Here is a 15,565-nt window from a genome sequence, read left to right as displayed (position 1 = left end):
AATAATAATGTAATGATGAAATGTAATAGCAAAAAACTGTCACGGGGCCGTTTTTGCATTGTGCACTTTCATTCGTAGTACTTTAAATACATTTTCCTTTACCTTAAGACACATTTTCAGTGCAGGACTTGCATGGTATTAACAGCTTAATCAATAAACTCATGACATGTTGTGACCGGAGGGTGGCGCTGCAGCAGGAAACAAGCGAAAAGTGAACCGGAAGAAAAACAAGCTAATTCCTGGTTATTTCAATAAATATGGCGGCTCCCTGGACTGTGTGGTACGGACTGTAGAAACGCCGCCCGTTAGGTACAAAGATAAAGTTTTCCATAACTTTTTAAAATAAATTACAGTTTAATTTAGAGTTGAATTACAGATAATGGGTCTCTCTTAACCCGTGGAGACATCTTCAGGTGAAGAGTGCGCCATGTTGGCAGCCGCGGCTCTCAGCTTGACGGCAGCCTCCAGAGGGAAGGTCAGGTCGCTGGTCTGTCTGAACAGGAGGCTGTCCAGCACCCAGCCCGACTCCACGGATGGAGCACGCCACCCTCCGCCCGAAACTCCCGCTCCACTCCCGCACAGCAAGCCGCCCGAGGTGAAGCAGCGGAGACCAAAGAAAGACCCCAACGGCTGCTCAATACTCCTCTTTCCCGGCCAGGGCAGCCAGTTTGTGGGCATGGGTAGAGGACTTTTGAAGTACCCCAACGTTAAAGAAATGTTTGGGGTGGCCCAGAAGATCCTCGGGTACGACCTGCTGTCTCTGTGCCTGGAGGGACCCGAGGAGGAGCTGATGAAGACGGTCCACTGTCAGCCGGCGGTGTTTGTCACCTCCCTGGCTGCGGTGGAGAGGCTCAGCCACGTAAACCCCGAGGTAGCTGTCAGATGAGTCGATTAATCTAAAAATGATTGTCAATAGATCGTTTTTAGAGACCAAACAACTAATCAAGTAATCAAGAAAACAATCGACAGGTTAATTGATAATAAAAACAATCATTAGTTGCAGCCCTGTAATCAAGCAAAGCGCCTCAAACTTGCACCTGAACGCATCACTTCAGTCACCTCAGAGGAAGTTTGTAACTTGGTTTAGGAGGACGAGCTCACACTGGAACAAGTGTGCGCGCTCATGTTTTCACTCCTCTGTCCACAGGCCATTGAGACGTGTGTTGCTGCCGCAGGTTTCAGCGTGGGAGAATTTGCTGCCCTGGTTTTTTCCGGTTCCATGAACTACGCAGAAGGTAAACATGAGCGTGCACGACAAAGTCAAAAATCACCGTTAGCAGCATTTGTCAGCATTTCACGTTTGCTCGTTTGTCTTCTAGCGCTGTATGCGGTGAAGGTGCGTGCAGAGGCCATGCAGAAAGCATCAGAGCTGGTTCCCAGTGGGATGCTGTCCGTCATCGGCAGACGGCAGGCCCACTATAAACATGCCTGCGTGCAGGCGAAAGAGTACTGCAAGAGCCTCGGGATCAAAGAGCCGGTCTGCTCTGTAGCTAATTATCTGTTCCCTGATGGCAGGGTCATCGCAGGACACCAAAAGGTATGAAGCTCCAGAAATGCTGATTCTAAAAAATCCTTCACATGCTTCTCGTTGCTTCATATGAATATCATCAGAGCTGCTCAGGACTCCTCTTACAATCTGTCTCATCATGGCTGTGTTCACAGGCTCTGGATTTCCTCCAGCAAAATTCGAGAAGTCTCCAGTTCATGAGGACCAAACCTCTCCCAGTCAGCGGAGCTTTTCACACTGAGCTGATGGAGTCGGCCACTGAGCCCCTCAGAGAGGTGCTCAGACAGGTGGAGGTCAGTTTGAACTCACGTGGCACCACCTCGATGCCCAGCCCCACCCCACTTCAACATATCATAATGAAGTTAATGCCTACTGTGACAGTAACGGCTGTACAATAATGCCCAGAGATTCCACCTCTTTGGGAAAACCTTGACTGATTTAGCACTCCTCATCTCACCCAGATGTCTCTCCCACTCAGGTCCGTCGTCCCGAGATCAAAGTTTACTCCAACGTGGATGGAAAGCGCTACATGAGCGAGAGCCACGTGCGCAGGCAGCTGGTGAAGCAGCTGGTGTCGCCCGTGAAGTGGGAACAATGTCTGCACGAGATCTACGAGAGGGCGCAGGGGAGGCACTTCCCTCACACCTACGAGGTCGGCCCGGGAAAGCAGCTCGGCGCCACGCTTCAGAAGTGTAACAGGAAGGCCTTCGAGCATTACCAACACGTGGAAGTCACCACGTATGAAGACTGATAACGCAGCGTGGACTCAAGCAGGACCGGCGAGGCCGCAAGAGCCAATGACTGCCTCTTATGGCCTTGTTTGTTTGTAATTATGTAATGAAATATATTTTTTAATTAATGAAACTACAAAATGTCATCATTCTGAGTTTTATTTGCAACACATAAAAAAGCACAGAAAGTCCAGCTCCCTTCATTTTATATTAAAACCAGGCCACTTATCATTTGTAAAAAACATTTTTGGACTCTTAAACCAGCAAGAAAGTAATCTGGATACAAAAGACTGCAAGCCAGCAACAGTCCGCACACAGGAAACGGGCTTTAAGACATTAATACAACTGCGAACCAACATGTCCCGGCTACAATATCCTGGCCAACACTGTAAACCAATTTAAGCTATTTCCACATGCATTTTACAGTTTTTCCTCCTGTTTCCTGTCATTTTGTGTCAAATTCAATACCGCTCATGAAAATAGTATAAAAAGAGAAGTCAGAGTAAACAGCAGAAACAAATCAGGAGTAATTGTCATTCATTTGCAAGTATTTTATGGCCGAGAAGACCTGCTTATGGCCCTTTAGGCTTTCCATTCCACCCACAGTGCACTGAAAACGGTCACTGCGGCCACCAGTGCCACAGTCACCAGCGCTCCTCTGGTCCAGCCAGTGCAGGTTACTGCTCTCAAACTGGACACCTGTGAAATGAAAGTCAAATTAGACACTTTGTTATGATAGTAAATAAACTATATTTTGAAGATAAATTGTCATGCAAAGAATGATTTTATTTCATCAAATGATGACCTCTTCAGTCAGTCTTGACTCATTTCCCCTCTCACACTCTCTGTCAAACTAGAACAAACACCTGTGGTTGTTTGAAAACCAAAAATACAAGAGCAAAAGCTTGAGGATTTAATTCAGCTGTGTGTTGATCTTCTCCAATGAAAGCTGCAAATGTTAGCACATCTGGCTAACAGCTGTGATCTAGTGTTAGCATTACCTTCCACCAGCTGGCTATAGCTGATAAAATCTGCTCGCAACAGCTGTATTTAAGCCGACACTCTGCATGGACTTTTGTTTTCTTGAGTGAATTGTCATTTGAGACATATAACTCGATGGAGAACGAGTGTTACCCAGGCTGCCCAGCCATCAGCCCTGAGGGTCCCCTGCCCAGGTGCAGTGCTCGCTATCCAGGCCTTCACTGCTGCAGACAGGCCCTGGAAGCCCCATAACTGACTGTGGATATCCCTGCAAGAGAACAACACCTGGTTACAGTGTCTTATCAGCCAGTGGCACAGAAGCTGTAAAAACAGATGTTTGTTTTTCAGATTTTCTACCGATAGATGGTCCAGGTCAGTGCCTGAGCAGGTCTCAGCATGTGGAGAGGAGTTGGGAGCCAGCTGGTCTGTCTGCTGGCCCATTCCCGATCCAGCTGGTCTCCAATTCCAGCCAACTGACGCCCAAAGGCCCGTGCAGCCCTGTTGTTGATCCTGTGACAGACGGGACTCTTTTTCATATTCATAAGGTGTAAAGAATCATAATCCTACACACAATTGATCCTCCAAACAAAAGCCACATGGTCTGCTGCCTGAGGTGCGCTCGGCCTGTACTGAGCTGAGCTGGTGTTGTTGTGACAGGCATGTGGGCGGGCCTGTACTGTACCTGAGGTTCACCTCAAACAGGGTGCCTGTGTCCACCTCACCAGGTCCAGCCTGGAGGGAGACGACGCGACTCGGCCTTCTTGTTTGTTCCACCATCTTGTTTTCTGAGAGGAGAACAGGTACGAGGCAAATGGTTCATATTAGCACATGTGAGAGACAGAGCCTGGAGCCTCATTAGCCATGCAGGACACATAATGGCTCCATGGTTTGAAGGTGTTTGTACGGTGACTTTGCTTCGCTCCCAACGTTCATAAACGGGCTGTGTAAACACTGGGTCATGTGACCAGGATAGGCGGCGGCTGTGTTGCCGGGGAGAATCCAGGCTGATAAAACAGGCTCTCCCAGGTTTGAAGAGGTGACATCATCTGTTGGATTAAGTCCGATGGACGTAGCCCAATTACTACAGTATTCTGCAAGAAAAGTGTGTCTAAGATCCCCTTTGGATGTTTAGGACTAGTTTGTGCAATAAACTGTGCATCTGCTCTTCTTTTTGACTTGTTCTTTTCTGTTTTCTCCTCATAAACAGGTTTGTTCCCTCCTACATGCACCTGTCCTCAGACCAGTTCCTGTTGCACCTGCACTCACGTGCCTTAATGCAAATGCTCCATTTCCATAACTCAAATCAACCCAACGGCAATGTCCTCACCAAGAAGAAATAAAACACCACCGACCCCAGAGAATCTGCTTACAGGCTTTCAATAGTTGCTTGTTTGCAAATCCTGAATGAATCTACTTTAAAGTTTTAGTTTCCATGCGTGTAATCATAGGGATTTATCTTTAAACTGTTCATGCCAGTTTGCAATCAAAATATAGACCTAAATGTGGGACCTTTGATGATATAATCACAGCCTAAGCTCCAAAATAATACCCAGAGGACAGTTTGGAGTATTAATCGTGCAATAGCGTCGAGTGTTTTGCCATATTGCCATAACAAAGAGATGAAGTCATCCTCAAGCAAAGCAAACAAAGGTCGTTTTGAAGATCACACACATTGGATTACACACTAAACCCGCACACATCCATTTATTTAAAACTACATCTCCAAACTGACCACCATGAACCGAATCATGTTAGATATTAAGGTAATATAGATGCTTCCGTCCAGACAGTAACACAGGTGCGTGCACAATAAAAAAGAAGAAAAGTACCTTTTGTGTAGATTAAAGTAGACGCCGCCCTGTAATAGACAGAAAGACATTGTTACTGAAATGTCTTGGAAATAATGATGATAGAAAGAAATAATCGTCGTTTTTCTGTACTTACAGCAGCGTCCTTTAATCTTGTCGCTTACAGGTAACTTCCACAAATATGATTGGCCACGCCTTTACCTGCTGCTATCAGGAGTGACCACCGGGGGGCGACATCCTTTTTAGTTTGGAGAAAGAAAACGGATAGTTTTTTCTTTATTGGCTCACCCTAATTACAGACTATTAATTAGACACCCTTGTACTATACTGTAAACTAAAATAACTTGGTGTAACTGGAAGGTTTGTAATTATACCAACAGAATGTAATATAAATTATAATTATTAAAGCATTTTTACATTGTTGACCCAATAACACCTTTACTACACCTGAAAAACATTGTTGGATTGATTACATGGATAGCCATCAAAATGTGATATCTTTTGCGCTAATTGGTTGAATGATTGATTGATTTTCATTAAAAATCTAGAAATGTGACAAAGTTATAACACTTTGAGGTTGACATGTAAAGTGTATTTTGGCGTTCCTTTCCGTGGCAAACCTATCCTTCATGTGTTTTCTCTATTTCAATAAATTTTGTCCTTTTTCTCAACTGATAACTTGAACTTGAAATTTATGGAAAAGTCATTTGTTTGAATGTAATGTAGTTTAATCAGTATAAGTTCCATAGACAGTCCAATGCTGACACCTGCTGGTACGTTTTGGTAATGACACCCTGCAATGACATCACTGCGTCCTCCGTTGCTAGGTTATTCTCCCGGAAGGACCAAGCCCATAACGACGTCGTTGAATATTCTTTCGATATTTCATGTTTAAGAAATGTCCATAAATTGTAGTTAAGTCGCGCGGTGAGGTTATCATGTATTTATGTTATTACGCTTCAATAACTGAGACTTTTATTGTGAAGCCTAGTTTGACCGCGGTGGGCGTTTCGCAACTGTGTCCAGCTTCACGACGCCTCAATCAATAAATTTAGCTTGTTAGCAGTGAAACCGCTAACATGGAAGCAGTGTTTTGGCGTTAGCTGGGGCTACGAGCGATGCTAACACACCTCCGTGCCGCTTCGTTTCGGATATGAGTCTAAACACCGACAGTCTGGTGAGATTGCATCACTGACTGGGTGATGTCCGCCCAGCCTCTGCAGCACTTCAGGGAGGATTCAGCAGCCTGCTAACTGAGCCTGCCCGGCTAGCTCATGCTGATGACTGGCTCTTTCCTGACATTGATTTGCAGGTAGCTGACGGCTGTGGTGCACGGTAGCTGCATGCTTTGTTCCCCTCTTTTCTTTTGCATTGTACCATATTGAGTCCCGTATGCGTGCTTATGTGCTTTTCTATATGTTTACCTGTTGTTTTGTGCTCCACCCTAGTGGGAGGCACCATGGCCGGTAAGGTGAAGTGGGTGACAGATATTGAGAAATCGGTGCTCATCAATAACTTTGAGAAGAGGGAATGGATTCCAGTCTCAGAAAACGAGGACTGGAATTTCTACTGGTAGGTTTTCCATCTACAGTACACCTGCACCCATGCTCTGCAAGCACCAGATGGATTCATAGAAACAGTAGTGGAAGAAGTACTGGTATTCTTTGCTTACAGCATCACAGTGTAAAAGTACTCCATTCATGTAAAGATGCTGCATTCAAAATCAGTCCAGTGGTTTAAGCATTGCCAAACGGTCACAGGATAAATCTCTGGGGTCGTGAGATAAATAAAAAGGCAGAGAAGAAGAAAAAACACTGCAAAATGCTGTGTGTTTTATAGTCGTATCAAATGTTTTTATGCAAAATATGCACCTGAAAACATGTTAGTGCATCTGTGAAACAACTGTAGTGCAGTTAAAAGTGCAAAATATGCCTCTGAAGTTATGTGGAGCAGCATAAAATAATATTCTCGTAAAGTACAAGCACCTAGTATACTCTGTACTCAAACCGAGTGCGTGTTCGTCCCTTTCATGTCCATTAACGAGCAGTCATTTTCTCAAGAAAGGTTGTGTCATGGCTCCGGGCTCCTTAATGCACGATAATGCAGTTCGTTTGTACCCATGTGCAGGATGAGCATCCAGACCATCAGAAATGTGTTCAGCGTGGACACGGGCTACCGCCTGTCAGATGACCAGATGGTTAACCACTTCCCCAACCACTACGAGCTGACCAGGAAGGACCTGATGATCAAGAACATCAAACGCTACCGCAAGGAGCTGGAGAAGGAGGGCAGTCCGCTGGCGGAGAAGGACGAGAATGGGAAATACATTTATTTAGGTATCAGTTAGAGCTGAAATGCACGCTCCCCTTTTTTACCCCCTTAAAACATGAGGCGGCATCCTGCTCTGAATGCGTTTAACTGTTTTCAATGTATTTCATGCAGATTTTGTCCCCGTGACCTTCATGCTCCCCGCCGATTATAATCTCTTTGTGGAGGAGTTCCGCAAGAACCCATCCAGCACCTGGATCATGAAGCCCTGCGGGAAGGCTCAGGGCAAAGGCATCTTCCTCATCAACAAGCTGTCCCAGATCAAGAAGTGGTCCAGAGACAGCCGCACATCCACGTGAGTTCCCGAAGACACCAGCATAACACGCAGCCAGCGAGCCCAAGCAGAGATTCGTAATGGGCTTACACCAAAGAGCATCTGTCCTCACCCTGTTCTCAGCTCAGTCAGTGAAGGCGTCTTATTTGTTTTTCCTCCAGGTTTGTAGCAGCGTCCAGCGGCAAAGAGGCCTACGTCATCTCCCTGTACATCGACAACCCTCTGCTGATTGGAGGGAAGAAGTTTGACCTGCGTCTCTACGTCCTGGTGACCACGTATCGGCCTCTCAAATGCTACATGTGAGCATATTGATGCACAGAAAATTGATTGGAACTTATTTTGATAATTGACACGTTGGTGCTTTTCTTCATAATATAAGAATAAAAACTGAATAACTTGTTGAGTAAAAACAGACAATTTGAAGACATCACCCTGGCCTGTGGGGGAATCGTGGGCTTATTTCTACTATTTTCTGACATTTTATAGACAAAACAATCAGTCGATTAATTGTGAAAATTCATCAGTAATGATGCTAAACGTGCTGCAGCCCTGACTGAGCTCTCTCCGTGGTTTGATCTTCAGGTACAAGCTGGGCTTCTGTCGGTTCTGCACAGTCAAGTACACTCCCAGCACCAGTGAACTGGACAACATGTTTGTCCACCTCACCAACGTGGCCATCCAAAAACATGGGGTAAGTGTGTGTCGTGTTCAGTGTGGCTCGTAGAGATTGTTCTTAGATCAGAGGGTTTTAAATCAGCTACACTGACATAACTTCTGCTCAATAGTTCCAAAGACGGAGGAATCATCTTCATCTCAAAGCTGATCTGTGCATCTTTTTGTGCCAGAAACAAAAACAAAAGTGTCAGTATCTAGTTAGACTGTGTACCTTCAACGCAGGACGACTACAACCACGTCCATGGAGGCAAGTGGACGGTCAGTAACCTCCGTTTGTACCTAGAGAGCACCAGAGGGAAGGAGGTGACCAGCCGACTGTTCGACCAGATCCACTGGATCGTGGTGCAGTCCCTGAAGGCCGTGGCTGTAAGTGGACGTGAAGTCTTTTTTACTCCAAAATGACCTGAAATGTGTGACAGTTACTCCCACATGTGAACTGACAACATACAGTTACAAGACTTTTAGGAAGTCTTATTGAACTATTTCACCTATGTTTGCTTTCTCCTGTTGCTGAGCCCAGGATGGTGTTTATTTTGAGTGGAGTCCAACCCCTTCGATAGCTCAGTTGGTAGAGCGGAGGACTGTAGTGGTTACCCCAGGCATCCTTAGGTCGCTGGTTCAAATCCGGCTCGAAGGAGAAACTTTTGAGTGTTTAAACCTCATTTTAAACATACTGTATAATGAAAGTTAAAAACCAGATCATGACTGTTCTTCCTCTTCATTCACATGTGCAAACACAGAGTACAGCAGACACTAGATCAAAACACTCAATACACTTCTACAGTGTGCTGGAACTAGTAGGACTAGTTAACTGGTCAACATACTGTAAGTTAGGCTCTGACTTGACTACAGATGAAGTGGCTTGCTCTGATGTCAATTCTTAGCTCACAGCGGCTGGAAATCCAGGAAGTACACAGTCACCTTCTGGTAGGTGCCATCACCCTTCGATAGCTCAGTTGGTAGAGCGGAGGACTGTAGAGGTAACCCCAGGCATCCTTAGGTCGCTGGTTCAAATCCGGCTCGAAGGAGAAGCTTTTAAGTGAGGAGCTTGCTGATGGGTGTGCAGATATAACGGTTCAGACTGCATCAGGGTCAACACATGCTCGGTAAAAACAGACAAGACCATTCGAACTGTGTTCTAACATCATGTTTTAGAAACTGCTTGAATGAAACTTTTAACCTGACAGTTGTGACGTTAGCAGAGCAGAAAGAACAATATTTCATATTCTACACGTGTGCTGCTGCAGCCACATGTTGCAGCCTGCACTGACTGCGTTCCTCCTTTGTTCAGGTTGAGATGCTGTTTCTGCTGCTGTATCTCAGCACTTACAACCACACAGCTGTTGAGCCACCCCGGTGTGGGTGATGCCTTTTTGTTTTTAGCACAACGGTGCTCTCGACTTAATGCCCACTTCCCTTTTTCTGCTAAGTGATCTGACTCACTTCCCCTCTCTCGCAGGCTGCTCTGTGTCCAAATAGTTATGTCCACTGGAATATATTTAACTCTGATAATTTGCCAACACCTTTCCCTGCCGAATCAATCTGCATGAGACTTCACCCACATTATGGGCCAGTTCCTCTTCCTAATTCAGTCTTTTCTCTCTGCAGCCTGTGATGAACAACGACAAGCACTGTTTCGAGTGTTACGGGTATGACATCATTATTGATGACAAGCTCAAGCCGTGGCTTATCGAGGTGAGTCATTGAACAGTGGGAGAGTTATTGCATGCGTGCATTCCTACGAGCACGCGTGACAGTTCGTTAAAAATTAACCTCTGCTGTGTTAACGCAACATGTTTTCCTGCACCTCATTCCTGAAGACACCCGCTGCATATTTCACCAAGCCCAAAGATACTTGACATGCTTACACAGTGACTCCACGTTCCTTTTCCCTGAGTGTTAAGCAACTTTAAATGCCCCTGAGGTCGATCTTTGTGTGTGTGTGTGTGTGTGTGTGTGTGTATGTCTGGATGAGCGCGTCTCTGTATCCAAATGTGTGCTGAAGGTGTGTCTTTAACCTATTGGCCACTTTATTCCAGCTGAAAAAACATTGCTGAAAACATTTTTTTAAACTGAGTGTGCACTCTGTCATCCCGGCTGGTACAGGCTATTTGCTGGCTAGTGTTAAAATTTAATATAGGCTGCCTCTGTCATCGCTGTATCGTGTGTTTTTGCGTTCTGGATGTTGCGCTCGTTATGTGACTTGTCATATTTTACTGGACTCATTTGACAGCTGCACAATGAGTAGCTGGGTTTCCAGGCTAGGTCTGAACTATTTCTGTTAACGGGCACCAAGCTCATCTATTTTGGGCGACATGAAGTTGGTTGTAGGACATAAACGGTCCTCAGTGAGGGACTGAAGAAACGTGTGCCACAAATCTCGTCAGGAACTCTTTCCTTTGTTCATTATTCCTGCAAACGGACGGCTTTTAAACAGGTATAAAGAGCAAACTGGGCAAAACAAAAGCAGCGAAGCTAGACTCCCTTTGTTCATGCCGTCTTTTCAAGATATGAAGTGTGTGTTGATAACAGCTCTCTTGGGGCGCTCATGCATGTTTTCAGGCAAGTTTTCCTCTTTGAATGCATGTGTGTTAGCGCAGCTGTTATAGCACATTAGCAGCAGAATTTCCTGGCTGATAAGAGCTTCTATATGGACTCTGGAGGAAATTAAACAATGTGCTCATGCCTGTTTGGATCCTAAAGTGCATTATTAAGCCCTTCCTGTCTCTTCAAATGCAAACGTCGCAGTCTTTGTCTGTGTCACGCTCAGGTCAACGCCTCACCGTCGCTGACCTCCAGCACAGCCAACGACCGCATCCTGAAGTACAACCTCATCAACGACACTCTCAACATCGTCACACCCAACGGGGACATCCCAGACTGCCGCTGGAATCGCAGCCCGCCCCGGGAGGCCCTGGGCAACTATCAAGTCCTGTGAGTGACATCACAATCTGCCAGATAGACAAGCTCAGCAGCCCTCGAATGCCAAGAGGAGAAACATAGCTGAACGCTTACGTTCTCATATTACTGGACTCAACCTGTTATCTATTTTTAGCATGCGTCAAGCCCTTCGATAGCGGAGGACTGTAGTGGCTGTTTCAGGCATCCTTAGGTCGCTGGTTCAAATCCGGCTCGAAGGAGTATCTTTTCACCTGCAGGACACAGAATATTGACTGCAAATGATGAGAAACATGTCAGTCATGTTCGATAAAGTTAAAGCAGAAGAGAGAGATCCATAATTCATCCACTTACCTGCAGGTTGTACATAACATAGTTGCCTCAGAGCGAAATGTCCGCTTTAATTTAATTTGTTTACACAGTGAGTCCATGTAAAGCAACCACAGGGGGGCATGACTGCTTTTTTCCTCCGCCTCAATCCTTGACGCAAGTATACAAACAACATTTCTATCGTTCTTTAGTCTTTGTTATTTCTGTTTGTGACTGTAATTGTAATAGCATGTGAGCTTTGGTGCATGTCCAGCAGGCCATCTGCCTTCGATAGCTCAGTTGGTAGAGCGGAGGACTGTAGTGGTTTCAGCAGGCATCCTTAGGTCGCTGGTTCAAATCCGGCTCGAAGGAGAAGCTTTTGAGTGTTTTACAAATTGTTGATATATGAAATGAGACTCTACAACCTCAATTTAAGATAGTTTACTGCTGCTCAACAGCCACTTGTTACCTTAATGGAAAAGTTCTTTGGAATGTATCCGTCAGGCACCTTGAATCTCTTGTCAAATGTCAAACGAACAAATGTCTAGAGGAGGAAATCAAGGGATCACCAAAGTCTGCGGGGTCGATCCTCTGAAGACCATCAACGTCTGTAGGAACTTCTGTGGCAAAGTGTCGCATTTCTGTCCAGATATTTCAGTCTGGACCAAAGTGATGGAGTGGCTGACGGTCATCCCTAGAGCCGTGCTGCTAGCTAACAATGTGTTCCACCACAAACAGGTAAAAAACTCCTTCGAGCCGGATTTGAACCAGCGACCTAAGGATGCCTGGAACAGCCACTACAGTCCTCCGCTCTACCAACTGAGCTATCGAAGGGATGTCAGTCCCAATCCTCAATTGTGTGAACACAATAGTGGGGGTTTAGTGGGCTTAGTGCTGAGCGGGGGGGGGTGGGGGGTGGGGGGTGTTTACATACTCCGCAGTCCAGGGCAGCAGGAATTCCTTCACTACATGACTCCTCTGTGTGTCACCAGGTACGACGAGGAGCAGGCGCTGAGCGAGAACGCCGAGCGTGACCTGCGGAGCCGCTCGGGCCAGTCCCTGGGGTCAAAGGGCACCAAGGGGAGCGCAGGCGTCCGCCCTGCTGCTGCCACCTGGAAGTGAGGCGATATTGCAAACTCTTAATGACTTCCTGTACGTTACTGCAGGGTCCAACAGTGGGGCACAGGGGACAAAAAGAACCACCCAGACTGCTTTTTAAGCCCAACCTTTCAATGGGGGACGGCTCCCTGTCTCTACATTAGAGTGACTGAGGACGCAGGGAGGGACACGTCCACCGCTGGAGGGAGGAAAATCAATAATGTGGTCCTATTTGAAGAGTTTAAAGACTGGAGTTTGTGTGAATGAGTAACTAAAAATGTAGAAATTATGTTGGCGGGGCTGAAGGTCATGCCCAGGTCACATATCTCAACAACAACAACCAAAAGCAGTTCACACCCCAACCCAAGATCCCTGTGACGATGAGGAAGAGCCTCCTGGAAACGCCTAAAAAAGTGGATGAATGAAGATCCCTCTCCTTGGAAGGTGGGGGCTGCAGTGGAGGCTGCAGGGGGGGAAACAGCAACTACACAAATGAAAAGAAAGCTGTAAATTAAAATCCAGCATAAACAAGGAGGAGGACAACAACCTGAGCTGCGCATGATCACTGAGTCCTGACATTTACCTTGACCCAGCATGCAGGCGCTGACATGACGGAGCTGTGTGAGGTGGGAAAAGGATAAAAAGATGTAAGTTACTGATAGGCACAGTTAAAAGTACTAAATGTGTATAAACCCCAACATAGATTTAATAATGTTTTTTATAAGTGCATTATCATTAAGATTGATTGTATTCAGCGCTGAACCCTGTTGCACTTTAGTACTTTATTTTTGTGGAATATATCATGTACGTGTTGCATTTGGACCACTGGACTCATATCCGCTGCACATCCGACATCTTAAATATCAACATGTGTTGGGAATGTATGAATTTTTAGCAGTTCGCTGTTTATTTCCAGCAAGTAAGGCTTTGGAAAAGGATTGGATTTTATTTTTTATTTCATTTTATTTTTTGCAGTATATGTTGCATTTATAAAACAAATTTACACATTTTCACTCGCAGCTTTTAGAACCTTTTGGAAAAAGCTCATCACTTAAGTTAGGATTTGGGTGGTTTTAAAGAAAAATAGGGGGGTTGTTCAGTTTTCTGTATGCAGACTCATCAGTCCATGCTGGATTATCATAATGATCACTTTATGTACTCTAAAGCAAAGGGTGTCTGTCAGTGGATGAAGGAAAGGTGCTGAAAGGGCTCCATTGAAAACATCTGTCACACCAAACCCATTTGGTGCTTTGTGAGATTAAAATGTTGGTTTCTTGATGTGAAAAACAAATAGAAGGAAAACTCTGATTATCTAACAGGCTTCTTTGTTTGCTTTCTTTACTTCATAGAATTTCCATTTAACCTGTTTCAGTGATGGATTTTTTTTGTTGTTGTTTCTCGTCACTTAAGTGTTTTAAGGGGCCTTAAAGCCTTTCGTGGATCGAATCTGTCTGGAGTTTGGATCAGTCAGAGGTCAGGTGACCTTTTTGCTCTTTATGTAAACCTCTGCATGGCGCCGTTCCTTGACCTTGAAGGTTTGACACTCCTCCCCCAGCACAACCTTGTTATTGCCTCCTGGCCCTGCAGCTGGTTACCATAGCAACATATCAAGGTGTGTAAGCCCCAGACGTGTCGGCCTGTAATCAAATTCCCCAAAACGTCTGACTGGTCTTAGTCATCGCCGGGTCTGCGAGACACACATCCTCCTGTGCTCGAGACCAAATTGTACACTGAGGTGCGTCTGCCAGTCAAAGAAGGAAGCGGGTCGACGTGAGGCGAGTTTCTGGTTTTGTCTGCGTCCTGGTTTTCTTTACCGTCCTACTAAACTGTGTTGTTTACAGGACACAAAGCTTTTCTCTTCTAAGCGCTGCAGTGATGAGATGTCTGTATGAGAAATGCATTGTTTCCTTTTAGTTTTTGTCTTCCTTTCAATAAAATGTCCGTATTGGTGCTGCATTGACAATAAATAATGTTCATTTCAAAGCAAGGCTAGGTGGCCCTTTAATTTGTTTTACAGAAATGTATTTTTTTAGTGTTTAAGTGTCAATTAAGGGAATTTTCATCATCAGCAGTTCTCATCATCTCATCTCAGACCATGATAACGCAAAAATAACATGTTTAACATCTGAAAGTTACAACACCACTTTAGTTTGCTGCTAAACGTGCTTTTATTAACTTTTATACGACCTGCTGTGACATAAATAACCTCTCAAATTATGAACTCGGTTGCTATAAATTAATATATGTAAAATTTTAATTAAAGATGAATTACCAAGGGGGCAAAACGGGCAGCTACCCCAGGGCCTCAAAGTGTCAGTTGGTTTGTAGTAATTAGTTTGTTCTGCAAATTTAAGAATATCCACTAATGAGTGTATGCTCTTAGGGATTTTAAGAGAAATCAAACTAAAACTCATTTAACGGACCCCTAGAAGCCTTTGTAGGACCCCTTCAGGGCCCCAGACCTCGGGGAACCAGTGCTAAGGGAGCCTCAGGACCAAGTAACTAGAAAAACTTTCAAGGGATGTGACGTCAGACAGCCGCTCCTCTCCACCGTTTGCATAAAGCTGGCCGGTTTGGAATACGGCAAAATCGGAAGAATATGATTTCAAAATAAAGATTTCAACACTTGCCTGACACTTTATGGCGTCACTCAGCAGTGGCGCTTCCATAGTTTCAACAGGCATTATCTCAGTACCAGAACTCCTACATATACCGTATATGTATTTCAACAAGTAAAAGACATACTATGACTTTATGTATTATTTTATTTGATTATTGTTATTGCTAATTTCTAGGTAGCATTTTAATGTTGTAACCAGTGAAGGTGGAAGTTATTCTGTTTATTCTGTATGCATCATATTTTATAAGGTGATCACGTTTTATAAGTAAAACCTCTATCTTCTAATTAAGTAGCAACTATAACTGTTAAAATTGCGGAGGACAGACTTAATTTCCG

General features: G+C 44.9%; 3 protein-coding genes and 4 non-coding genes across 9 annotated transcripts; 5 read left to right on the top strand and 2 right to left on the bottom strand.

Annotated features, from left to right (window-relative positions):
• Positions 1–234: 234 nt before the first annotated feature.
• On the top strand, positions 235–2,756 carry mcat (malonyl CoA:ACP acyltransferase (mitochondrial)). Of its 2 annotated transcripts, none has more exons than XM_070992096.1 (5): positions 235–871; positions 1,148–1,235; positions 1,320–1,537; positions 1,663–1,800; positions 1,986–2,756. In XM_070992096.1, exons 1-5 carry the CDS (start codon positions 428–430, stop codon positions 2,256–2,258), a joined length of 1,161 nt encoding a protein of 386 aa, XP_070848197.1. In that variant the 5' UTR covers positions 235–427; the 3' UTR covers positions 2,259–2,756. The 2 variants fall into 2 exon arrangements, with proteins under 2 accessions (XP_070848197.1, XP_070848198.1); XM_070992097.1 differs by having other exon boundaries at positions 260–871; positions 1,969–2,183.
• Positions 2,757–2,820: 64 nt separating this feature from the next.
• Positions 2,821–5,195, bottom strand: bik (BCL2 interacting killer). 2 transcript variants are annotated; one of them, XM_070992098.1, is made up of 6 exons: positions 5,164–5,195; positions 5,049–5,077; positions 3,902–4,004; positions 3,577–3,729; positions 3,373–3,487; positions 2,821–2,937 (listed from the first exon to the last, which is right to left on the bottom strand). In XM_070992098.1, exons 3-6 carry the CDS (start codon positions 3,994–3,996, stop codon positions 2,821–2,823), a joined length of 480 nt encoding a protein of 159 aa, XP_070848199.1. In that variant the 5' UTR covers positions 3,997–4,004; positions 5,049–5,077; positions 5,164–5,195. The 2 variants fall into 2 exon arrangements, with proteins under 2 accessions (XP_070848199.1, XP_070848200.1); XM_070992099.1 differs by lacking the exons at positions 5,049–5,077; positions 5,164–5,195 and having other exon boundaries at positions 3,902–4,258.
• Positions 5,196–5,842: 647 nt separating this feature from the next.
• On the top strand, positions 5,843–14,612 carry ttll1 (tubulin tyrosine ligase-like family, member 1). The gene is made up of 10 exons (XM_070992476.1): positions 5,843–6,339; positions 6,476–6,599; positions 7,155–7,363; positions 7,470–7,650; positions 7,791–7,928; positions 8,212–8,320; positions 8,527–8,670; positions 9,913–9,999; positions 11,075–11,238; positions 12,504–14,612. Exons 2-10 carry the CDS (start codon positions 6,487–6,489, stop codon positions 12,631–12,633), a joined length of 1,275 nt encoding a protein of 424 aa, XP_070848577.1. The 5' UTR covers positions 5,843–6,339; positions 6,476–6,486; the 3' UTR covers positions 12,634–14,612.
• On the top strand, positions 8,855–8,941 carry trnay-gua (transfer RNA tyrosine (anticodon GUA)). Its single transcript is given in 2 exon segments — positions 8,855–8,891; positions 8,906–8,941. It is a non-coding gene; the product is annotated as a tRNA-Tyr (tRNA).
• On the top strand, positions 9,246–9,332 carry trnay-gua (transfer RNA tyrosine (anticodon GUA)). The gene is given in 2 exon segments: positions 9,246–9,282; positions 9,297–9,332. It is a non-coding gene; the product is annotated as a tRNA-Tyr (tRNA).
• On the top strand, positions 11,797–11,883 carry trnay-gua (transfer RNA tyrosine (anticodon GUA)). Its single transcript is given in 2 exon segments — positions 11,797–11,833; positions 11,848–11,883. It is a non-coding gene; the product is annotated as a tRNA-Tyr (tRNA).
• Positions 12,259–12,345, bottom strand: trnay-gua (transfer RNA tyrosine (anticodon GUA)). The gene is given in 2 exon segments: positions 12,259–12,294; positions 12,309–12,345. It is a non-coding gene; the product is annotated as a tRNA-Tyr (tRNA).
• Positions 14,613–15,565: the final 953 nt, after the last annotated feature.

This window comes from Chaetodon trifascialis, chromosome 22 (assembly GCF_039877785.1).
Source record: "Chaetodon trifascialis isolate fChaTrf1 chromosome 22, fChaTrf1.hap1, whole genome shotgun sequence".
Taxonomy (NCBI): Eukaryota; Metazoa; Chordata; class Actinopteri; order Chaetodontiformes; family Chaetodontidae; genus Chaetodon; species Chaetodon trifascialis.
Note: the sequence above shows the minus strand (reverse complement) of the source record. Positions and strands in the feature narration are given on the sequence as shown.